The 20814-nt window shown below is 41.9% G+C and overlaps 1 protein-coding gene across 4 annotated transcripts in view; it reads right to left on the bottom strand.

Moving 5' to 3' along the window:
• LOC113406994 (protein cordon-bleu-like) overlaps positions 1-20482 on the bottom strand; it is a 237895-nt gene extending 217413 nt beyond the window's left edge. For 3 of the 4 annotated variants that reach the window (XM_026654019.1, XM_026654023.1, XM_026654022.1), the window contains exons 1-2: positions 20287-20482; positions 19631-19837 (exon numbers count right to left, since the gene is read on the bottom strand). In XM_026654019.1, coding sequence (XP_026509804.1) covers positions 19631-19674 — 44 coding nt within the window. In that variant the 5' untranslated portion in view covers positions 19675-19837; positions 20287-20482. The remainder of the gene's footprint in view (positions 1-19630; positions 19838-20286) is intronic. The other variant, XM_026654020.1, reaches the window with a different exon arrangement.
• Between the last annotated feature and the right edge of the window lie 332 nt (positions 20483-20814).

The following is a 20814-nucleotide window of genomic DNA, read 5'->3' on the forward strand; positions in this document are numbered from 1 at the left end:
TCCTATTTTCTTTGCTGATTTTCAGCTCTAAGATGTTTACATTTGTTTTCTGTTCATGGTCACAGAATTTATATTCCCCAATGTTGTTGCTAAATTAGAATGAAAGACCAAAGCTTGTCTCACTTTAGGTAGTAAGACATATCTTATCTATGCAGCCTTGTGTAGGCCTCTATATAATAATTTATATAGGACAAATCCTGACCCACATGCAAAGCCTGAGTAAACGGGCCTCAAACACAGATTCTCCACAGTCATTAGGGGATGGGCAATGCTTTGCGAGGCACAAAAGGGTAGTTAGTTCTCCATAGCCTGTTCAGTCAGTTGCCTGTTTGCTAGGACTGACAACAAAGGTGTCAGTTCTGATGGTGCCTTGCAGAATCAAAATCACTAATTTCATATGAGCCATTAGGTAGTAGCAGCTTTGAGTCAGTATCTACCTGGGCAGATTGGAACCATTAATTTTGGGATGAAAGGCTCCATATGCCCTAACCAATTCCCTATTCAGTCTTCTGCTCATAAGCACTTTTTAAAATATGCAGTATTAAGTTATCTATAATGTAATAAGAACAACTGATCAGGAATTTTCCCTCAAAATGGTTTTTCAATAGACACAGTTTCTACCAAATCAAAATTTTCTATGGGAAAATTTCAATTTTGCTGACATTTTTGGTTTACTGTTGGGAAAATCAAAAGGAAATTGTTTGTTTGGGGTTGGCTTAACCGGACTCAAAATATTTTGGATTGTTGAACTGAATGAAAATGTTTCAATCTGGGAATGTCAAAATGTTTTGCTTTGATGCCCAAACTATCAGAGGGGTAGCCATGTTAGTCTGTACCCACAAAAACAACGAGTCGTCCGGTGGCACCTTAAAGACTAACAATTTATTTGGGCATAAGCTTGCCATATGCCAAAACTAAAAACTGTCTAGCCATTTCTGTCCCATGAAAAATTTTGATATTTCAAGTCTTTGACCTAATTTGGAATGGAAATTCCAATTTTTGGTCAGTTTTAGCAATACTAGCTATTTCTAGTGAATCTGAAAGCTGAGGGGGGGGGGAAGGAAATGGGAAAAGCAGATCAATGTCAAGTTGTTTTTCACACACTGTATTGAAATTTAGAAGCACTTTTGCTTGGATCCTGTTCTTTTTTGTTCCACCATATGCCATTTGTCACTAGAGCTCGGACCAAACCAAAACCCTGAATAAAAATTTCATGACTGTTTTCCACTGCCTCTGTACTGTGATGAATCAGCTCTCTGGAAAAGAACACCCAATGAACTTTAGAAAAGCTCAGCTCCAGATCCTGAACTTCATGGCTCAGGTCTATCTCTAGCAAAGACAAATGTGAAAAGAAAAGAAACTTGAGAGAAATATATTGTCATATACACCTTTCTTATCTCCAGGTTGATCTGTTTACATGGGCCCACCCTGCAAATCCTATGCAATTAGGTCCTGATCTAACAGAATGCTTAAGCACATGATGAACTTTAAGCACATGTACAGTCCCGTTGATGTTAAAGAGAGTAATTATGTGAGTAAAGGTTGCAGGATCAGGCCCCATATTATAGATGTTCCTAATGCTTTAACTTTCTGGAACAGACAACTCACAGACTACCATACAGATTTCATAAATGGTTGGGGAAAAAGAGACAACAAATTTTAAAGTCAGAAAAATCCTCTTGTGTAGCAAGTTAAAATACAAATAATTGGCAATACTTTGTAAGCACCTTTTCATTCTAAGTTACTCTTTATGAAAAACAGACAACATGGGGAATTTACAGTGCTTTTCATAGCAAGAAACCCAAGGTATATGTGTAAACAAGTTTTGTACTCAAGGCAGTTTTATATTTGTAAACTACTTCCCAGTAGGCATGGCTCACATATTTTCTCCTATTAAAAGTATCTAACCACCAGAGTTCAAGGAGTAACATTTCATTCCAAAACAGCTATGGCTAATTTGAGAATTCGTTACCATAAACAGTGATAAAAACGGGCAGGGTTTTCAATTCCAGGGTTCCTGTTCCAACCCCCTAATCATTTTAGTTGCCCTTCTCTGAACCTTTTCTAATGCCAGTAGAACTTTTCTGAGATGAGGAGACCACATCTGTATGCAGTATTCAAGATGTGGGCACACGTTGAATTTATATAAGGGCAATAAGATATTCTCCATCCCTTTTTGAATGATTCCTAACATCCTGTTTGCTTTTTTGACTGCCACTGCACACTGCGTGGACGTCTTCAGAGAACTAGCCACAATGACTCCAAGAGCTCTTTCCTGATTAGTTGTAGCTAAATTAGCCCCCATCATATTGTATGTATAGTTGGGGTTATTTTTTCCAAGGTGCATTACTTTACGTTTATCCACATTACATTTCATTTGCCATTTTGTTGCACAATCACTTAGTTTTGTGAGATCTTTTTGAAGTTCTTCAGAGTCTACTTTGGTCTTAACTATCTTGAACAGTGTAGTATCGTCTGCAAACTTTGCCACCTCACTGTTTACCCCTTTCTCCAGATCATTTATGAATAAGTTGAATAGGATTGGTCCTAGGACTGACCCTTGGGGAACACCACTAGTTACCCCTCTCCATTCTGAAAATTTACGCTTTATTCCTACTCTTTGTTCCCTGTCTTTTAACCAGTTCTCAATCCATGAAAGGATCTCCCCTCTTATCCCATGACAACTTAATTTACGTAAGAGCCTTTGGTGAGGGACCTTGTCAAAGGCTTTCTGGAAATCTAAGTACACTACCTCCACTGGATCCCCTTGTCAACATGTTTGTTGAACCCGTCAAAGAACTCTAATAGATTAGTAAGACATGATTTCCCATTACAGAAACCATATTGACTTTTGCCCAACAATTAATGTTCTTCTATATGTCTGACAATTTTATTCTTTACTATTGTTTCAACTAATTTGCCCGGTACTGACATTAGACTTATCAGTCTGTAATTGCCAGAATCACCTCTGGAGCCCTTTTTAAATATTGGTGTTACATTAGCTATCGTCCAGTCATTGGTACAGAAGCCGATTTAAAGGACAGGTTACAAACCATAGTAAAAAAAAAAAAAAAAAAATTAATCACAGTTTTAATCGCACTGTTAAACAATAGAATATCAATTGAAATTTATTAAACATTTTGGATGTTTTTCTACATTTTCATATATATTGTATTCTGTGTTGTAATTGAACTCAAAGCATATATTATTTTTTATTACAAATATTTGCACTGTAAAAATGATAAACAAAATAAATAGTATTTTTCAATTCTCCTCATACAAGTACTGTAGTGAAATCTCTTTATGGTGAAAGTGCAACTTACAAATTAAGGGGTTGTTTGTTACATAACTGCACTCAAAAACAAAACAATGTAAAACTTCAGCACCTACACGTCCACTCAGTCCTACTTCTTGTTCAGCCAATGGCTAAGACAAACAAGTTTGTTTACATTTACAGGAGATAGTGCTGCCTGCTTCTTATTTACAATGTCACCAGAAAGTTAGAACAAGCATTTGCATGGCACTTGTGTAGCCGGCATTGCAAGGTATTTATGTGCCAGATATGCTAAACATTCACATGCCCATTCATGCTTCGGCCACCATTCCAGAGGACATGCTTCCATACAGATGACGATTGTTTAAAAAAAAAAAAAATGCATTAATTAAATTTGTGACTGAACTCCTTGGGAGAGAATTGTATGTCCCCTGCTCTGTTTTACCCACATTCTGCCAGATATTTCATGTTATAGCAGTTTCGGATGATGACCCAGAACATTGTTGTTCATTTTAAGAACACTTTCACTGCAGATTTGACAAAACGCAAAGAAGGTACCAATGTGAGATTTCTAAAGATAGTTACAGCACTTGACTCAAGGTTTAAGAATCTGAAGGGCCTTCCAAAATCTGAGAGGGATGAGGTGTGGAGCATGCTTTCAGAAGTCTTAAAAGAACAACTCCAATGCGGAAACTACAGAACCCAAACCACCAAAAAAGAAAATCAACCTTCTGCTGGTGGCATCCGACTCAAATAATGAAAATGAACATGCATCGGTCTGCACTGCTTTGGATTGTTATCAAGCAGAACTCATTATCAGCATGGACGCATGTCCCCTGGAATGGTAGTTGAAGCATGAAGGGACATATGAATCTTTAGCACATCTGGCACGTAAATATCTTGTGACACTGGCTACAAAACAGTGCCATGAGAACCCCCGTTCTCACTTTCAGGTGACATTATAAACAAGCAGCAGGCAGCATTATCTCCTGAAAATGTAAATAAACTAGTTTGTCTGAGCGATTGGCTGAACAAGAAGTAGGATTGAGTGGACTTGCAGGCTCTAAAACTTTACATTGTTTTACTTTTGAGTGCAGGGTTTTTTGTACATAATTCTACATTTGTAAGTTAAACTTTCATGATAAAGAGATTGCACTACAGCACTTATATTAGGTGAATTGAAAAATACTATTGTTTTTTTACAGTGAAAATACTTGTAATCACAAATAAATATAAAGTGAGCACTGTACACTTTGTATTCTGTGTTGTAATTGAAATCAATATATTTGAAAATGTAGAAAACATCCAAAATATTTAAATAAATGGTATTCTACTGTTGCTTACCAGTGCGATGAATCACAATTAAGTTTTTTAATCGCGCAATTAATCGTGATTAATTTTTTTTAATCGCTTGACAGCCTTAGTAAAAAACCATCTTTTCTGGCAGTGAAGACATCAGATAACATCTAAAATCAGGGGGCCAAATTAATTTGGATGATTAGGAGAGGTGTGTATGTGGCTTAAACCACCAGTATTAACACAGAGTACATGAAAGAGGTCCTGATTCTGGTCCCATTTATGTCTATTTGTATAATTTCTGCTCTTTCAGTCTTACACCACTGTAAATCAGGAGTAACACCACTGAAGTCAGTGGAATAACACCAGTGTCAGACTCCTGTGTTGCAAGCAAGGTGCAGTAATATGGGTGCAGGTGGGGATGGGAAGGTAGAGGTAGCTTGCTTATTTCCCTTAATGTTCAAAGGACAGAATGAAGTTCTATCACAAATTGCCTCAAAGCAACTGATCAAAGCCCATTTTATGATTCTCCACCAACCATCAGTCAATCAGGGTGTTTTATGTGAGTCACCACTTTCATTTTCTCACAAAGCAAGCAGATTCATACAGTCTCTGTCTCAACAGAGCCCAATAAACCACAGGAATAGACAGCACCTGAGACTATCCTGCCTGCCTTTAGTCTGTCTGCACAGTGTTACATTAGAAACATCACTTAGGGAAGAGATCCATGATTCTAACTAAGAATTCCGGAGCGTCTAACAAAAAAAAAAAAATGCTGAGTCTCTTGTTGATCATATATTTAAGGATGACAGAAAAGAGCTTTGACAAGAAAGGGAGAGAGCATGGATGAAGAAAGTTACTCATTTTTAACCTTTCAATCATTCCAGCACCAGAATCTGGCCTTCTGATTGTCTTGTCAGCTACAAGAGAAATCTACTCTATTAATTAAATAAAAATAAGTATAATACTTTACATGTATGCAACTCTCATCCCTGGATCTTAAAACAGTTTATGAAGTCCATATTTTTTATTTATTTGACAGATGTCACCACAGGGCCCCGCCCCCTGCTCCTCCTCTTCCCCCTGAGGACCCACCCTTGGCCAGGCCAGAAGTCAGACCCAGGCCATGATAAGTGTGGCACAGGGAGCCTGGGCCACTGTGGGACGCCGCGGACCCTCCACCTGCCCTGGACAGCATGCTCCGGGGGTGGGGACACAGGCCCCCCTCTTCTACACAGGTCCTGCAGGGCCCCCCAAATTATTCAGGGTCCATGGGCTTGTGTGTTAATCCGCCACTGCATGAAGGCTACCTGTACAGCTGAGCATGAGGAGGAAGGAGTTTAGGGTGGATGCTCTTGCATCAAGGAACATCCACCTCTATGGGGTTTATGGGCCAGAAGAGAGGTAAGAGACATATTTTCTTCCTTCCAAGAAGCTAGAAAAGAAGAACACACGCACACAAGCATACAACCAGAGACACTTGTGCACTTACAGAGAGCGGGAGAGAGAAAGAGAAGACTATATATGTCCAGAGGGCCACAAAATTATCCCGATGTGGTATCCTGGTATGATATTAGGGCAATACATTACAGCTTTCTGCAGTGCCATTGGATAACCAAGGAGCTTTCCAGCTCATTGAGCCCTAGCACCACTGATAGCAAGTAAAATCATCAGGAATTTCGGGAACAAATCCAAGTAAAAATATAGCCTGAAAAAGAGATTGCTTCAGGGCCACTACCTTCAACTAGCAGACTGCAGAGCAATAGAGAGAGAAATACAAAGAGATGGAGAAGGATAATTTTGTGTGAACTAAAACTCTGGTAGCAGGGTGACAAGGTTTGATCTGTTTACAATATTTGTACAACAAATCCTGATTAGAAGCGTCCATCTTAAGTATTATAACTTACCTGTAGGTGTCATTTACCTAGGTTTTTGTGATGTTGGATCCTAAAGTTTGGTAGCCTTATCTAGCAGAAAGTCTTATTATATTTATCAGAACAGCACAGTGTGTTTTGGAGAAGCAAATGGTAACAGTAATAGTAAGACAAGATCGGTTAGCGCTGAGAGAGCTATGATGATGTTGAAATAGGAGCTATGCTCCAAGGGACCCAGGAGTAACTTCTCTGGTACCCATAAATGCATAGGCTGGGTATCAAGTGCCAAAAGAAGTTACTCAAAAACAAACAAAAGAAGATTGTCCGCAGTTGCACCAAGATATTTTTTTCTCAGCATTCAGAGCTTCTGCCATTTCATGTAGATGTAAAGCACTCAAACAAGACGAAAGGAGATAAGAGGACAACATAGAAAAAAGTAAAATGATTTCTTCTTCACATTGGGCTGATGTTACTTACTGACTTTGCAGACTAATTTCACCAAGCTGTGAGAGCCATCATGAAAAGGAAAGTATATGTCTGGTCCACAGTGAATACAGAATGTGCCATTCAATCATAGAAGTAGTAGGGGAGGGTGGGTTGATGGGATGTTACCCCCTGAACTGCAAGCCAGGGCCGTGAAATTTGCCCCCTCCCCGCATGCATGGCACCATTGGCCTGACTGGAGCTGCCCCCCCAAATACAGAAGTCAAACTACACCTATGCATTCAATCCTGGCTCTAATTAGTTAGTGTTTTTGCTGCATATGCGTAATAATCCCCCCAGTCAAAAATGTAGTCAGGAAAACCACTAAGTACAGAAGTAAGAGCAAAAATTAAACAACTTTTGTGTGTGTATGTGTTTCTCACTTCTCCCTGCATACTCAGGAGGGTAGAGAGGGATGGTAGAGGAGAATAAGAGCAAGTACTTACTGTACCCCCCAAACATAACCTCAACAAACTCTCAAGAGACAGTTCAAAAACTTTTACATTTAAAACTTCACTAAAAGACAGATAATAAAATAAAACGATTTGAGATAATTTTTAAAGACCTTTGAATAGGATTTGCTTTCGTATTTTCTGCCATGAACAGATTATAACTTCTCAGCGTAGCTGGAGGCCTTACGGCAAGCTCATGTCATGGGATGTGTGCATTGGGGAGAGGGGAGCGCTTTTGAAGCAAAGGCCAATTTAGATAGGTAGTTTAACTAGATGATCAATCTGCATTTTTTCCAGTTCACACCAATGCTATGACTACTGCTGGTTCCAATATTTTGAGAATTTCATGTGTGGGAGCTCCATCCAGCTTCCCTGCTCCGTTGAGGAAGCCAAATTCCTGCCTTTGGCCCTCCTTCCCCATGTCAGGTCACCCAAGAATTAAAAACAATTCCAGGAACTCAAAAAGTAAGGGTGACTCCAGACATGGAGAGGAAAGAGGTTTGGCAGACAAGTGGGAATCACAGAGGCCTATAGTGAAAATGGAGGTCCATGAATTATGAATGTATGTTGACAGCAAGACCTCAAAAAAAAAGAGTTCTGCTGTATGCCTGTTGTTGCCTGAGCATACGTCTCAAAGACTCCGTATGCTGATTTTTGAATGCACTTGCATTAAGCTATTATAAATAGAAAATTAATTACAGCACCCGGTAAATTTATTAAAGCTATGCTTGGTAATTGGGACGGGCAACCTTACCAGCCATCAGTGAATATTGTGTAGACAAAATCCCTATGCACTCTGAAAACATGCCCTGGTATTTACTTGTTCTTCCTAAGGCAAGATTTAACTGTGATTATTGCAAGAAAGAGTACCGTGCATAGCAGTTCTACCTTTCTAATTCAGATTCACAACCATATTACAATAAGGGGTGATTTGATTAACAAGTATTTGTATATTAATCAACAGACTACCAATTAACACACAACTGAAGAAATAAAAGTATGGAGAATGCAGCATTTTAAGTGGATTGTTAGCTATCCTTCGCTTACAGGTAAAGGCTCACTTATTGGACTGATTAAGTATTATGATGTTGGTCACTACTGCTGAACTTTACAGGTGATTATTGTTAGAAAATTGACCATGTGACAATGTCACCTTCTAATTCAACATCTGTGCCCCCTGTGTGACTTTGAGTCTTATCTATTTACTGAGAAAAACAAGTTCCTACTCTGATTAGCATAACAGAGCTACTACAATTTAGAAAGACCAGGCTGGATTCTCTTCAACCTCATACATCATTAGTAAAATTATCATCTCAAGCCTGATTGTTGAATATTTAATATCGCTGGTGATGCAACAGTTTGACCTTCTGATCCCAGGTTGAACAAACAGGGCTGGCAGTTAGAAAAAAAAATTTTTTTTTTCTGACATGTAAACAGAACAGTGTTAGTCTGGAAGTTATTGAGAGAAAGAGAGAATAAATAGGGAACTGTCACAGTGTCTTTTTTTCAGTCATTTTCAGACTTCAAGTACTATGGTTCAAAAGTACACACAGAGAAACCCAAAGCACATTAAAGGGTGGAATAATGCAACATTAATCCATTGAAAAGACAACCTTATTTCTGGTGCACAAGTACTAAATGTGGATATCAGATACTGTGGGTCACAGATATCTCAGCACTCCCCTGACATGCAATCTTTCTGACTCATTTTTTGGCATGTGCTAAATCTCTGGCTAAATTCTGCCACTGTAATGCTGAAACTATGATAATATACTATTCACAGGATCACTTACTTAGTGATAAACAGTCTGGCTCACTGGTCACCTACCTCACATCTCTGAAAACATACTTTACATTAAGAAAATTAATATTATTCATTGAAAGATCAACGCAACTATTCATGTTATTTACTGTAGGAGCATGCATACTGAAATACAGGAGAGGACATTGGATAGTAGCTCGAATTTCCATTATCAGGAGATCAGACTACTTTGAAGAGCTCCTTAAAATCCTGAAATTGTCTAGAAAATGTTGATTTAAAATCTCTTTGTAATTCTAAACTGCCAGCTGACTTCATCCACCAAGATAGAAAAGAAGCTTCTGGAGCCTTCTGGATGTCCCAGCATAGGGGGTTAAAAATGTAAAAGCTGTCCATTTTCATAGAGTTCTAGATGACAGACCAATGGAGAAAATTGCTCCACAGCATGGCATCAGATATGTCAAAAAATAAGTTTGTTGGAATCAACGGGAGTGGGTTGAAAATCTAGCTCAGTGGAAGCTTTGTTAAGGCACTGAACTGGGAGTCAGGAAATCTGGGTTCCCTTCCTAGCTTAGACACAGACATCCTGTGCAACTTTGGGCAAATAATTTAATCTGTTCAGTTTCCCATCTGTAGATGGGGTTATCAGTTCCCTGCCTCACAGAGGTGCTCTGAGCAGGCAATCATTAATTTTTATGAGGTGCTCAGGCACTGTGATGACAGGAGCCTTTTAAATACACCTCTACCCCGATATAGCACGACCTGATATAACACGAATTCAGATATAACGTGGTAAAGCAGTGCTCCGGGGGTGGGGTGGGACTGCGCACTCTGGTGGATCAAAGCAAGTTTGATATAACGCGGTTTCACCTATAACGCGGTAAGATTTTTTGGCTCCCAAGGACAGTGCTATATTGGGGTAGAGGTGTACATAGATAAAGACCTTCCCGAAATGCCAGAAATGTTGGGAAGATTGTGTACACGCATTCAGATAACTGCAACTCATGTGAGGGCAATAACTCTGGCCATAACTACTAATACATTCCATGCCAGAAGAAGCACTATACATCTCTGTTAAGAAATGGAAAGCCATTAAGGGATGAGTCTGGGGATGCATTTGCGCACCAGCACCTCTCATGGCTGTGGCTGGTGTCATAGAAAGTCTTCATCAGTTTCCCCACCTCTCCACCTACAGTTGTTTGAACAGGGCCGGCTCCAGCTTTTTTGCCGCCCCAAGCAGCGAAGGGAAAAAAAAAAAAAAAAAGATAAAGCCGCGATCGGCGGCACTTTGGCGGCAGCTCTACCGTGCTGCTTCATTCTTCAGCGGCAATTCGGCGGCCGGTCCTTCCCTCCGAGAGGGACTGAAGGACCCGCCGCCAAATTGCCACCGAAGACCCGGACGTGCCACCCCATTTCCATTGGCCCCAAGCACCTGCTTCCTGCGCTGGTGCCTGGAGCCGGCCCTGTATTTGACCCTGTGCCAGATGGCTCTCCTCTTATGACTCCAGCCCAGTGCTTAATTTGTGCTAGGGCTTAACAGGGCTGAGCCCCAGTTCCTGTAGGCTTGGCAGTTCATAGCCCCAGCACCTCTGGGCTTGCCATATCAGTTATGAATGTGTAAAAAAACATTGCTTGAGCCCTGGCATTTTTTTCATTACAAATTAAACAGTGCTGCAGCCCTCTGGCTGGGTTTTTTATAGTCTCTAACCTTCCATGACAATAAAGAGTCTGACAGACTAGAAGTCCAATGACTCTAGCAATTGTCACTAATAACAACCTCAACAAAGTCCTGCCCCTTTTGCTCTGAGGGGTTCTCATAATTTTTAGATTCCAAGGCCAGGAGGGAACACTGTGATCATCCAGTCTGACCTCCTGTACAGCACGGGCCATAGAACTTCCCCCAACATTATTCCTTTTGAAGTAAAGCATATCTTTTAAAAAGACATCCAATCTTGATTTTAAAATTGCCATTGATGGGGAACCCACAACAAACCTTGGTAAAAAAACGTTGTGAACAATTACTTTCACTGCTAAAAATGTACACCTAATTTCCAGTCTGAATTTGTCTAGCTTTAACTTCCAGCCATTGTGTTATACTTTTCTCTGCTAGGTCAAAGAGTTTGTTCCCTATTGCAATAGGGTGGCTTGCCCCTTTAGGGATAGGACTAGCCAATGTTGATTACTAAAAATTGGATTGGATCAGGTAATTCCCTATGAAGGGCAGCAGATGTCTGTAGGGAAGAGGGAAGTTCAGAAAATGTCAGGACGTAAAAAAGGCTTCAAGGAAGACTTTGATACCAGGTTGTTTGGAAGCCAAAGCCAGAACCCCGAGGCTTCAGCCAGGTAGGCGCTGGGAGTGACCTGAGAGGAGGGTAAAAACCATGGACTTTGAAGTTTATTTTTGAGTTTATTCACATAAATAAAGCTCCGACCCCCAAGAAGGGATGGTGAGTGTGCGAGAAAAGCCTGTGTGAAGTTTGTTTAAGAAGCCTTTTGAGGGAAAACTGTTAGCATGAAACCCCTGGCCATGAAGGGTTACAAGGAAGACAGCTGACTCCATTACACCTATCTAGGTATTGCTAGACTGTGTTCATGTCTCTCCTTAACCTTCTCTTTGATAAGCTAAATAGATTGAGCTCCTTGAGCCTATCACCATAAGGCAGGTTTTCTAATTCTTTAATCATTCTCCTCGCTCTTCTCTGAACCCTCTCCAATCTATCAACATCCTTGTTGAACTGTTGACACCAGAACTGGACCCAGTGTTCCAGCAGCAGTTACAACAGAGCCAGATACAAAGGCAAAAATAACCTCTCAGCTCCTACTTGTGATTCCAAGGATCATATTAGCCCTTTTTACTGCCCCCTTTGCTGGTGATGGCAGGGAAACCCAGGCTCACTTGCTCCTCTGACTACCAGCCCAGGGACCCTACTTCAGTAGCTGCGACCAGTTCCTCACAATCTCTTGCTGCTTCTTACCTTGCCTCTCTTTTAGGCCTTCTCCAGACTCAAGTACTGTGATTCTCCCTCTCTGGAAGTTCAAACTCTGGAGTGATTCCAGCCAGTCTGAACAGCTGAAGGAATCTTCTCTCTGTAGATCCTCAGTTTCTCTAGCAGCCACCTATCTCTTCTGATCTGCAGACTTCTTATGCCTCAGCTGTTTCTGGCCCAGTAATTAGCCACAGCTGGAGAGATAGCTAGCCTGCTTGTAACCCCTAAGTGGCCATGGTAGTCTGGGCCTATACTCCCCATGACAGGATGTCAAGTAGCCCCAAATCTGAATTTGCTGTCTTTCTAGTACAGTAACGTAATGAATGCCTCCTTCAAAATATGTCTTTTAATTGTGTCCCATGATGCATGCTATGTCAATTCATACCTCATAGACTATTTTAAATTACAAGTATTTTAAAATGTTATTTCCATGCTGTTGTTGGACTATCCCACTGGTGCTGCTTGCCTGGTGGGGAAAAAAAAAGTAAAACAGATGAAAGCACAATGCCAGTGTAACTAATCCCTGTGCAATCAAGTGCTTTCCTAAAACTGACTGAACTAAAGCAGCTCTGAAGATACAGAAACAAAAGCCAGGAGAAACCAAACAGAAACTACATGGAAAGGATATGGAGGACAAACAATTATGCAGACCACCCAAGAGATGGCAGGGTAGGGTTAACTGGGACTAACAGGACCCCGGGAGGCAAAGCAGAATGGGAAGAAAGGGAATGCAAAATATACAAGGGGAAACGAGGATGATGAGGGGGAGAGAGAAAGATAGTGAAAGAATAAGGGAGAATGGAATGAGAGCATGAAAACAATGGAAGAGATGGTAAAATGGAATATGAGAGAAGGAATAGATCAGAAACGGAGGCTTTGGAAAATGATTGAGAGAATAAGAAAAATAGCATACATTCTACTGTATTTTTCTGACAATTTTGGTGTATAACCAATTTATTTTTAAATGAGTATATAATAAATAGTTTATTTTTACAATGATCTTTAACAATGTTGATGCATCAGTCATAATGAACTGAAAAATATTTTATTTTCATTTTATGTCAGTATTTATACAAAATGTAAACTGTAACGAGATTATTTTTGTTGTAAGCAATGGGCTTGATTCTTTTCCCACTTGCCACAGTTTTATGTTGATGTAACTCTATCGACATCAATGGAATTACTTCTGATCTAGACTCTTGAATCAGGCCTTATGTCTGCAATGATGCTAGGACATATTTTATGGGGAATTTTCAGCTCTAAGATACATATACACAACTCCCACTGAATTCTATGGGAGTTGTGTGTGTGTGTGTGTGTATGAGGGTGGAATTTGGCTCCATGTGGTTATTACTATTTGTAATATGAGGGATGGTGCCCAGAGTAGGCATGTTTGCATAAGAGTTGCCGGAGGCAGGGAATGTTTAAAATATTTACCATAATATTTGTTTGCATTTCTATTCATACTCTGTCCTCATCGTCCTTGCACATCAATTATTCTACACATTAGACAAGAGTCTTATATAAGTATAATGAAGGTGCTGTGTAGACAGAATATCAAGCTTTCCAGTTGTTCTAGTTTTTGATTTAAAGATAAAAACACTTCAGGGTTTTAGTATATCTCAAATCTTTTGATGCCTGAATATTATGATTCAATAAAGTGTCCAAGTGGAGGCAAAGAAATAGTGCAGAGTAATGTTCTATATACAGCAGGTCTTCTCAGTCCTTTAAACGCACGGCTTAGGGAGTTAAATAGTAAAGATAGATAAATACACAGTAAAACATTTTTTAAAAGTTAGCTGACATTCAATGATGTATGTCATTTAACATTAACTACACAGACAAGGAGCCTAAGTAGAATTATATTGAAAGTCAAAACAAGACTTAAAAACTTGGCCTATTCTTTACCAGAGACTTGTCCTGAGGCCTGAATGTAACTCCTAGTAATGATATATGATCTTTATCTGTCTAGGTACTTATAGGGTCCCTTCAGTGTAGTGTTTAAGTAACTCCCAAATCTATATTTGTATTTACCTTCACAATGCCCCTGTGAGGTAGGGAAATATTATCCTGTTTTACACAGGGGGAACTGAGGCACAGAGCTTAAGGCCCTGATTCAAGAAAGCACTTAAGTGCCCTGCTGAATAAGGATACTTCCTGAATTAGGGCCGAAAGGTCTTGTCCAAGGTCACACAGGAAGTCAGAAGGGGCTTGACCTGGCAAGATGCTGAACACTTGCAACTCCCAATGGCTATAGTCGGAAGTGAGGATGCTCAGCACCTTGCAAGACAGCCCATGAAAAGTAGGAATTGAGCCCAGATCTCATGAGCCCTCAGTTCAGTGCTTTAACTATATGACCATCCTTTCACCTAGGACTCAATGCTGAATTCCTTGAGCACCCAGAACTCCCTCTGAAATGCAAGAGCAGAGACCTGCCCCGACTCCCATTGAAACCACTAGGAAGAGCAGCAGGCCCCATGCTGCTAGTGAACAATGTTTTAAACTGATGTATTTCTTGATTCTAACATCTGCTATGAACTAAGTTCTGCTCCTTGTTGTTTATGTTCCTCTCCCACTTATGTCAATGAGAACTGAATCTGTGCAACCAATGACAGAATTTAGCCCACAATGCAGAGTTTAAGTTATGTTTGCTTGTATTTATTATGACATTATCTAAGAATTTAACATACAGTCATATTCTCTTCCTTTCAAATGCACATGTTCAAGGTAAGGTGCAATTAAAACTTTTAGGACTTGGTCCTACACAGGGACCATGGACAAATTAAGTCCCACCAAGATCCTCCCATCAGGGCTTCAGTGGGACATAAGTAAAGCATATGCTTTGTGCTGGCCCTCTGCACAGAAGTGAATTTCACCCATGTTGGCACTACTACATAGTTTAAAAATCAGCTTCCTCATCTGAAAATGTATATTTAAATATAGCATTACTAATTGTTATATAGAACATCCATCTAGTAACTGGTAATTATAATATTTCTTATCTAGGAAATTCTAAAAATATTATCCAAAACTGACAAATACTCGGAGGTGGCAGGCGGGGGGGGGATGGACTGCAAGACTCTCGTCAGATTGTTTATCTCACTTTTAAAAACACCACAACACTGTCACACTCCTAAGTGGGTAATTCTCCCAGAAATTGTGTCATGTATTACTTATAGTTAGGGCCCTACCAAATTCAGTCCATTTTGGTCAATTTCATGGTCATAGGATTTTAAAAATCATAAATTCCATGATTTCAGCTATTTAAATCTGAAATTTCACGGTCTTGTAATTGTAGGGGTCCTGACCCAAAAAGGAGTTGTGGGGGGGGGTCACAAGGTTATTGTAGGGGGGTTGCAGTACTGCTACCCATAATTCTATGCTGCTGGTGGTGGTGGCGCTACTTTCAGAGCTGGACAGCCAGAGAACGGCAGCTGCTGGCCGTGAGCCCAGCTCCGAAGGCAGAGCCGCTGCCAGCAGCAGCGCAGAAAGGTGGCATGGTATGGTATTGCCACCCTTACTTCTGTGCTGTTGCCTTCAGAGCTGGGCCCTCAGTCAGCAGCCACCACTCTCTGGCCACCCAGCTTTGAAGGCAGCAGTGCAGAAGGGTGGCATGGTGTGGTACTGCCACCCTTACTTCTGTGCTGCTGCCTTTAGAGCTGGGCGCCCAGCCAACAGCCACCGCCCTCTGGCTGCCCAGTTCTGAAGGCAGTGCAGAAGAAAGGGTGGCAATACCACGGCCACCCCTAAAATAACCTTGCGATATCACCCCCCCACACACAAACCCCTCTAGGGTCAGGATTCCCAGTTTGAGAAACACTGGTCTCCCCAATGAAATCTGTATAGTATAGATAAAAGCACACAAAAGACCAGATTTCACAGGGGGAGAGAGATTTCACTGTCCTCGATGCATTTTTCATGGCCATTAATTTAGCAGGGCCGTACTTATCGTAAATTTATTTGGAGGAAATACATAGTAAAACTGTTCTATGTGGACCACACGATGCGTTAATTTTGCTCACCAGTTTAACAAAGGAAGCTAGTAATAGTGCTATTAATGATTTAACCAGAGACAAAAGACAGTTGTGCTTAAATTTTGTTAAAAATTGCAACATAAAGGTCATTTTAACCTCTTGCTCTTATTTAACTAATGTCAATTACTAGTGAAATCAGAAACATTTCTAGTGGGATTTTTTTTCTCAGACAGGTAACTTATTTGTTTTACAGTCCTTTCATGAGGAAAAACAGGTACTTCCACAGACCCATGTATATATTTCCATATCCACCTGAAAGTCTCAAATGCTAATTTATTTTCTTGATACCAGCAAGCCAACAAAAGCAGTCTAAACAAGCCTCTTCCCATATTTCATTGGTACCTTCTATTTTCGCATGTAATGGTAAGGAAAAATTTAGTAAAGAACCAAATTAGATATTCATCAGTATCAGATACTAAAGTTAGAAATTCAATAGTGTACTAATCTACATCTGCAATGGATGGCATGCATGCATCAGGTTGTGTAAAATTCCAAATCAAGATGATGGTATACAACTGCTGAGCTGAATGCTGATGAAATAGAGTATCTGGTCTCACTGAAGTTTATGGGACTTTTGTCATCAACTTCACCAGGAGAAGGATGAGACCTAGATTCTGTACAATAAGACATTCCAAGCACATCTCAACTTTGGAACAAATTCTACTGTCATGTTAGTGTAAATCTGGAATAATTCCACTGAAGTTTATGGAGATACTCTAAGATTTATACTCATGTACATGAGATCAGAATGTGGTCCATATACTCCAGTGGGGTTACTCCAGTTTTACTATACTCAGCTAAAATTGGATGGAGAACTTGGGGTTTATTTAGAAGTATCCATAATAACTCAATATATCTGCACACATTCTATCGGTTACAATCTTGGAGATAGACACATAATATGCACTTCCAAAACAAGGTTGTGAAACTGCTTAAAGTATCCATTACAGAGACAAGGTTGGTGAGGCAATATCTTTTATTGCACCAACTTCTGTTGGTGAGAGAGAGACAAACTTACAGAGCAGTCCAGGTGTAGACTTTTCATCATAGTCACAATTCAGACACAACCTATTCTTCAAAACATATATTCAAATTCACACCTTAGTTCCCATTCCTCGGCACTTTTTAAACTAATTTATGTTAATACCTCAAATCCTTAAAAATACAGGAGAGAGATGTCAGATTTACTAGTTTTTTAAAATAAATTACAATTTTAAAAGATACTATTCAGATACAGTCCGATACTCAAAGAAGTTACTGTTAAAAAGAAAACTATCTTTAACATGAATTAAACCTCAAATCAACAACTACCACCAAGCTGACATTTCATCCTACAGGCCAAAGAAATACTGTACCTATACTGTTTTTATTAGTACAGCACAAAGGAATACCTTTGGAGGCAATTTTCCTGCATCCACCACTCCCTGCATAGATCTGAAAACCAGTCATAACACTACAAGAACTAGCAAATGTAAACAAGTGGACAAGTTAGGAAAATGAAACATTATATTAACAAAAGCACTGTTACACTTCAATCCTCTGCTTTATTCCAACTAAAAAGGAGAGAAATTAGAGACTTGTTTTCTTAGTTTAATTTAAGGTATAAATACCAGAATTACTGATTTTTCATTTCAATATTATTTATGCTGAACTAAAATTAAATGGCAAACTTTTGAAAGAATCACGTTTTTTACCAAGTTTTGGAAAATGGTATGAAGTAGAGCTTATAAATTATGATAAGAGAAAACAGAGTGACTTAAATTCTTGGTAAGTTTTTACTCCAATAAAGGATGACCCACACCTTCATGTTATTGGTTTTATTAGTTAGCAGCTGGACTAATAGTCACTGCTTTGACATCCAGCATTAATTTATTCTTTAAGGTTCCCAATCTATATTATATGGGTTACGTTGGGGTTGGTTACTTTGGGTCAAAGGAGAAAAAAGTTTCTTTCACAAAAGAGCCATCTGAAAGCCTGGAGACTGCAGCAGCAGTGGGTGGCAGCAGCAGGGAAGAGCATTACTGTCCCAGGAGCCTCCTAATGCTAGCCTAGAATGGAAGTTGAAATGCGGTAGACCCTTTCCCCACAACAGCTAGAGTCATGGCACCCTCCTTCTCTGCTCTAATTCCAGAACACCAGCACTTGCTCCTCTTCACCTGTGATTCTAGAACCTCATCACATTATCCCAGTCTGTTCTGATTCTAGAATGTCAACATTTTCTCCCCCTGACAACTACATGCCAATTCCAGAACCCCAGCATCTCCTGCATTGTGCCTGCAGCTATCTTCCCCATTACCGTGACATACAGGGACAGGGTAGAGGAAAAGGAGGTAACAGGGACAAGGGAAAACATAACTGTCTACATGTGCTGTGTTTGTGCCACTGGGCCCACCCAAGGGAATGCTGGACAGTTAGTTATCAAAACTGTAAACATTTTGCTAGGAATGGTTTTCAACCAAGTGCTGGGGCTCGGTGCCATTACCCCCTCAGTTGCAGGAGGGTTATATACATGTCCAAGTGAATTTTAAGCTACTTTCTTTCTGAAGACAGAGGCACTGAAAAATAGTCTGAAATTCCTCGACAATCATTCTCCTTCTCCCTATGGTGCCTCCTGTCCCTCCTCTGTTCCTACACTTTACCCTCTTCTATCCTTACATCATTCCCATAGTTCCTTCCCTTCTTTTTCCCTTTTGCACAACTTTTCTCTCCCTTCCAGGCCGACTTCCTCATTTATCCTGTCAGTCCAGAGCAGTTTCCCCTTCTTTTCCCCCACCCCCATCTTCGTGACTCTCTCCTGGGGGTTGCCTTCCTGCTCTCCCCATTGGTGCCTGTCCCTCAGGGATTGGCCTCTGCCCCTCAGGGCTTCTCTCCTGGCAGCAGCTCAGCACCATGACATGCCACCTTCCCCTGCTCCACTCTCTCCCTGCCAGCTACCCTTTATTCTCCCACCCCTCTCCTTCTGAGCAGCAGGCACCACCTCCTCCCCCTGCTGTGAACAGCTCGGGGGGAGGGGGTGGAGGCTGGGGGGGGCAGTCTTGGCCAGATCAGGACTGTTGACAGCTATGAGCCTAGGCTCCCTAGCTCAGATCAAGCCAGTTACCTGGGAAACCTCCCCAGCAGCAGCAGCAGCGAAACCGCACGCCCAGAGCAACTCAAGCTCTGCTTCCCCAGGCTGCTGCCATCCCCAGAGGGCTGCGGGAATACTGCAAACAGAGGAAGAGGGTCACCCCTGGTTTGTGGGAGGAGAGGGGGCTGCGGTGACGTAAATGATTATTATGAGAATAGCACTTAGGGTCCCCAGGCTAGGAGGGGGCCCCGTTGTGCTGGGCGCTGTACAAACGCATTGTAGGAAACCTTCCCGGAGCTTACCAAAATAAATCAATCAATAAATCATCCCAGGCTAGTTATTAAAGCCACAAATCCCTTCCCCGCCTCTTAACTGTGCCCAGTGTGTTGCAGGAGGTCTCTTACCCGCTGGGAGGTTTATTGGCCCCAGACTGCGCGAGAGTCTCCATGGATGGCTCACTCCTTTCCACTGAATTAAAGGCTTGATACAATTCCAGTTTGGGAGTGGGAGGGAAGGGGGGGAGGAGGGAATGATGAGCTGATGCCTTTCTTCTCCTCCTCCTTTCATTCACACTTTCCTCCCTTCTGGCTGAGCCATCCTCCCCTGGCTATCTGGGAGAGGAGAGAGTAAAGTTACTGTTCCCTGCCTGGCATCCGCTGAGCAAATAAGGCAGCTGGCAGGAATGACTCCTCGCAGCCAGGCACCACGGCCGAGCGAGGGGGCACAGGCAAGGAGGGAAAAGGAAACGCAGCAGCAGCCGCCGCCCGGTGGCCCCCCGGACCTACCGCTGCCAGCCCAGCCCGCCCACAGCCTTCAAGGTGGCGAGCGACCCGCAGGTTGCAGAGCGGGGATGCACCCAGGAGGGAGGCGATGACCCACCAGCCGTTCCTGGGACAGTACGTGCCCCGCGCGCGGCCAACCAAGCAGACACAAAACACCCGCACATTGCAAACAAGCCCCCTAGAAATGACCCGCTGCGAAACCTCCTCCCCCCCTGACTCCGCTGGGCAGTGCCAGCTCCCACGCACTTGGCAGCAGTGCCAAGCTCCGATCCACTCACCTGAAAGCTGGGAGGGCCGAGCCTGGTCCCGGCTCCGCGCTGTCACACGGGCATGGCCGCTGCGTTACAGGGGGAGCCCCTTGCCTTGCGAAACGGACCCGTTTTGAAGCCTGGCTCCAGCTCCTCGCTCATCGATCCTAGCCGGTGCTGAAGTTTAGGCGAGGGGAGGCGGAGGCGCGCTGCGAACCCGTTTCCATGTGACTGCTCGGGACAAATACAAACACAGCGACTGAGCCTTTTCTGGGGCAGGGAGAGTGACACTGCCATGCACGCAGCTCTGCTCGCACAGCCCGCCCGCCCCCATAAATCACCCTCAAAGGGCAACGCCAATCCAGCTCCTCTTACACAGCCCAGCCCCGCGCCAGGACAGCAGCCTGCCGAGGGAGGAGAGGGCAGGAGACAGGGCATAGCAAAGCGCCTTGTAGAACGAGCCACAGCAGCGTATTCCAGATCCTATTACAGCACAGACCGCAGGCACCTGGGGGACAATGGCGCTGTCCGTCTCAAGGGTAAAAACACCTGTGGCCA

The sequence above is a fragment of the Terrapene carolina genome, unplaced genomic scaffold (genome assembly GCF_002925995.2).
Source record: "Terrapene carolina triunguis isolate 2854851 unplaced genomic scaffold, T_m_triunguis-2.0 Scaffold179, whole genome shotgun sequence".
Classification (NCBI taxonomy): domain Eukaryota; kingdom Metazoa; phylum Chordata; order Testudines; family Emydidae; genus Terrapene; species Terrapene triunguis.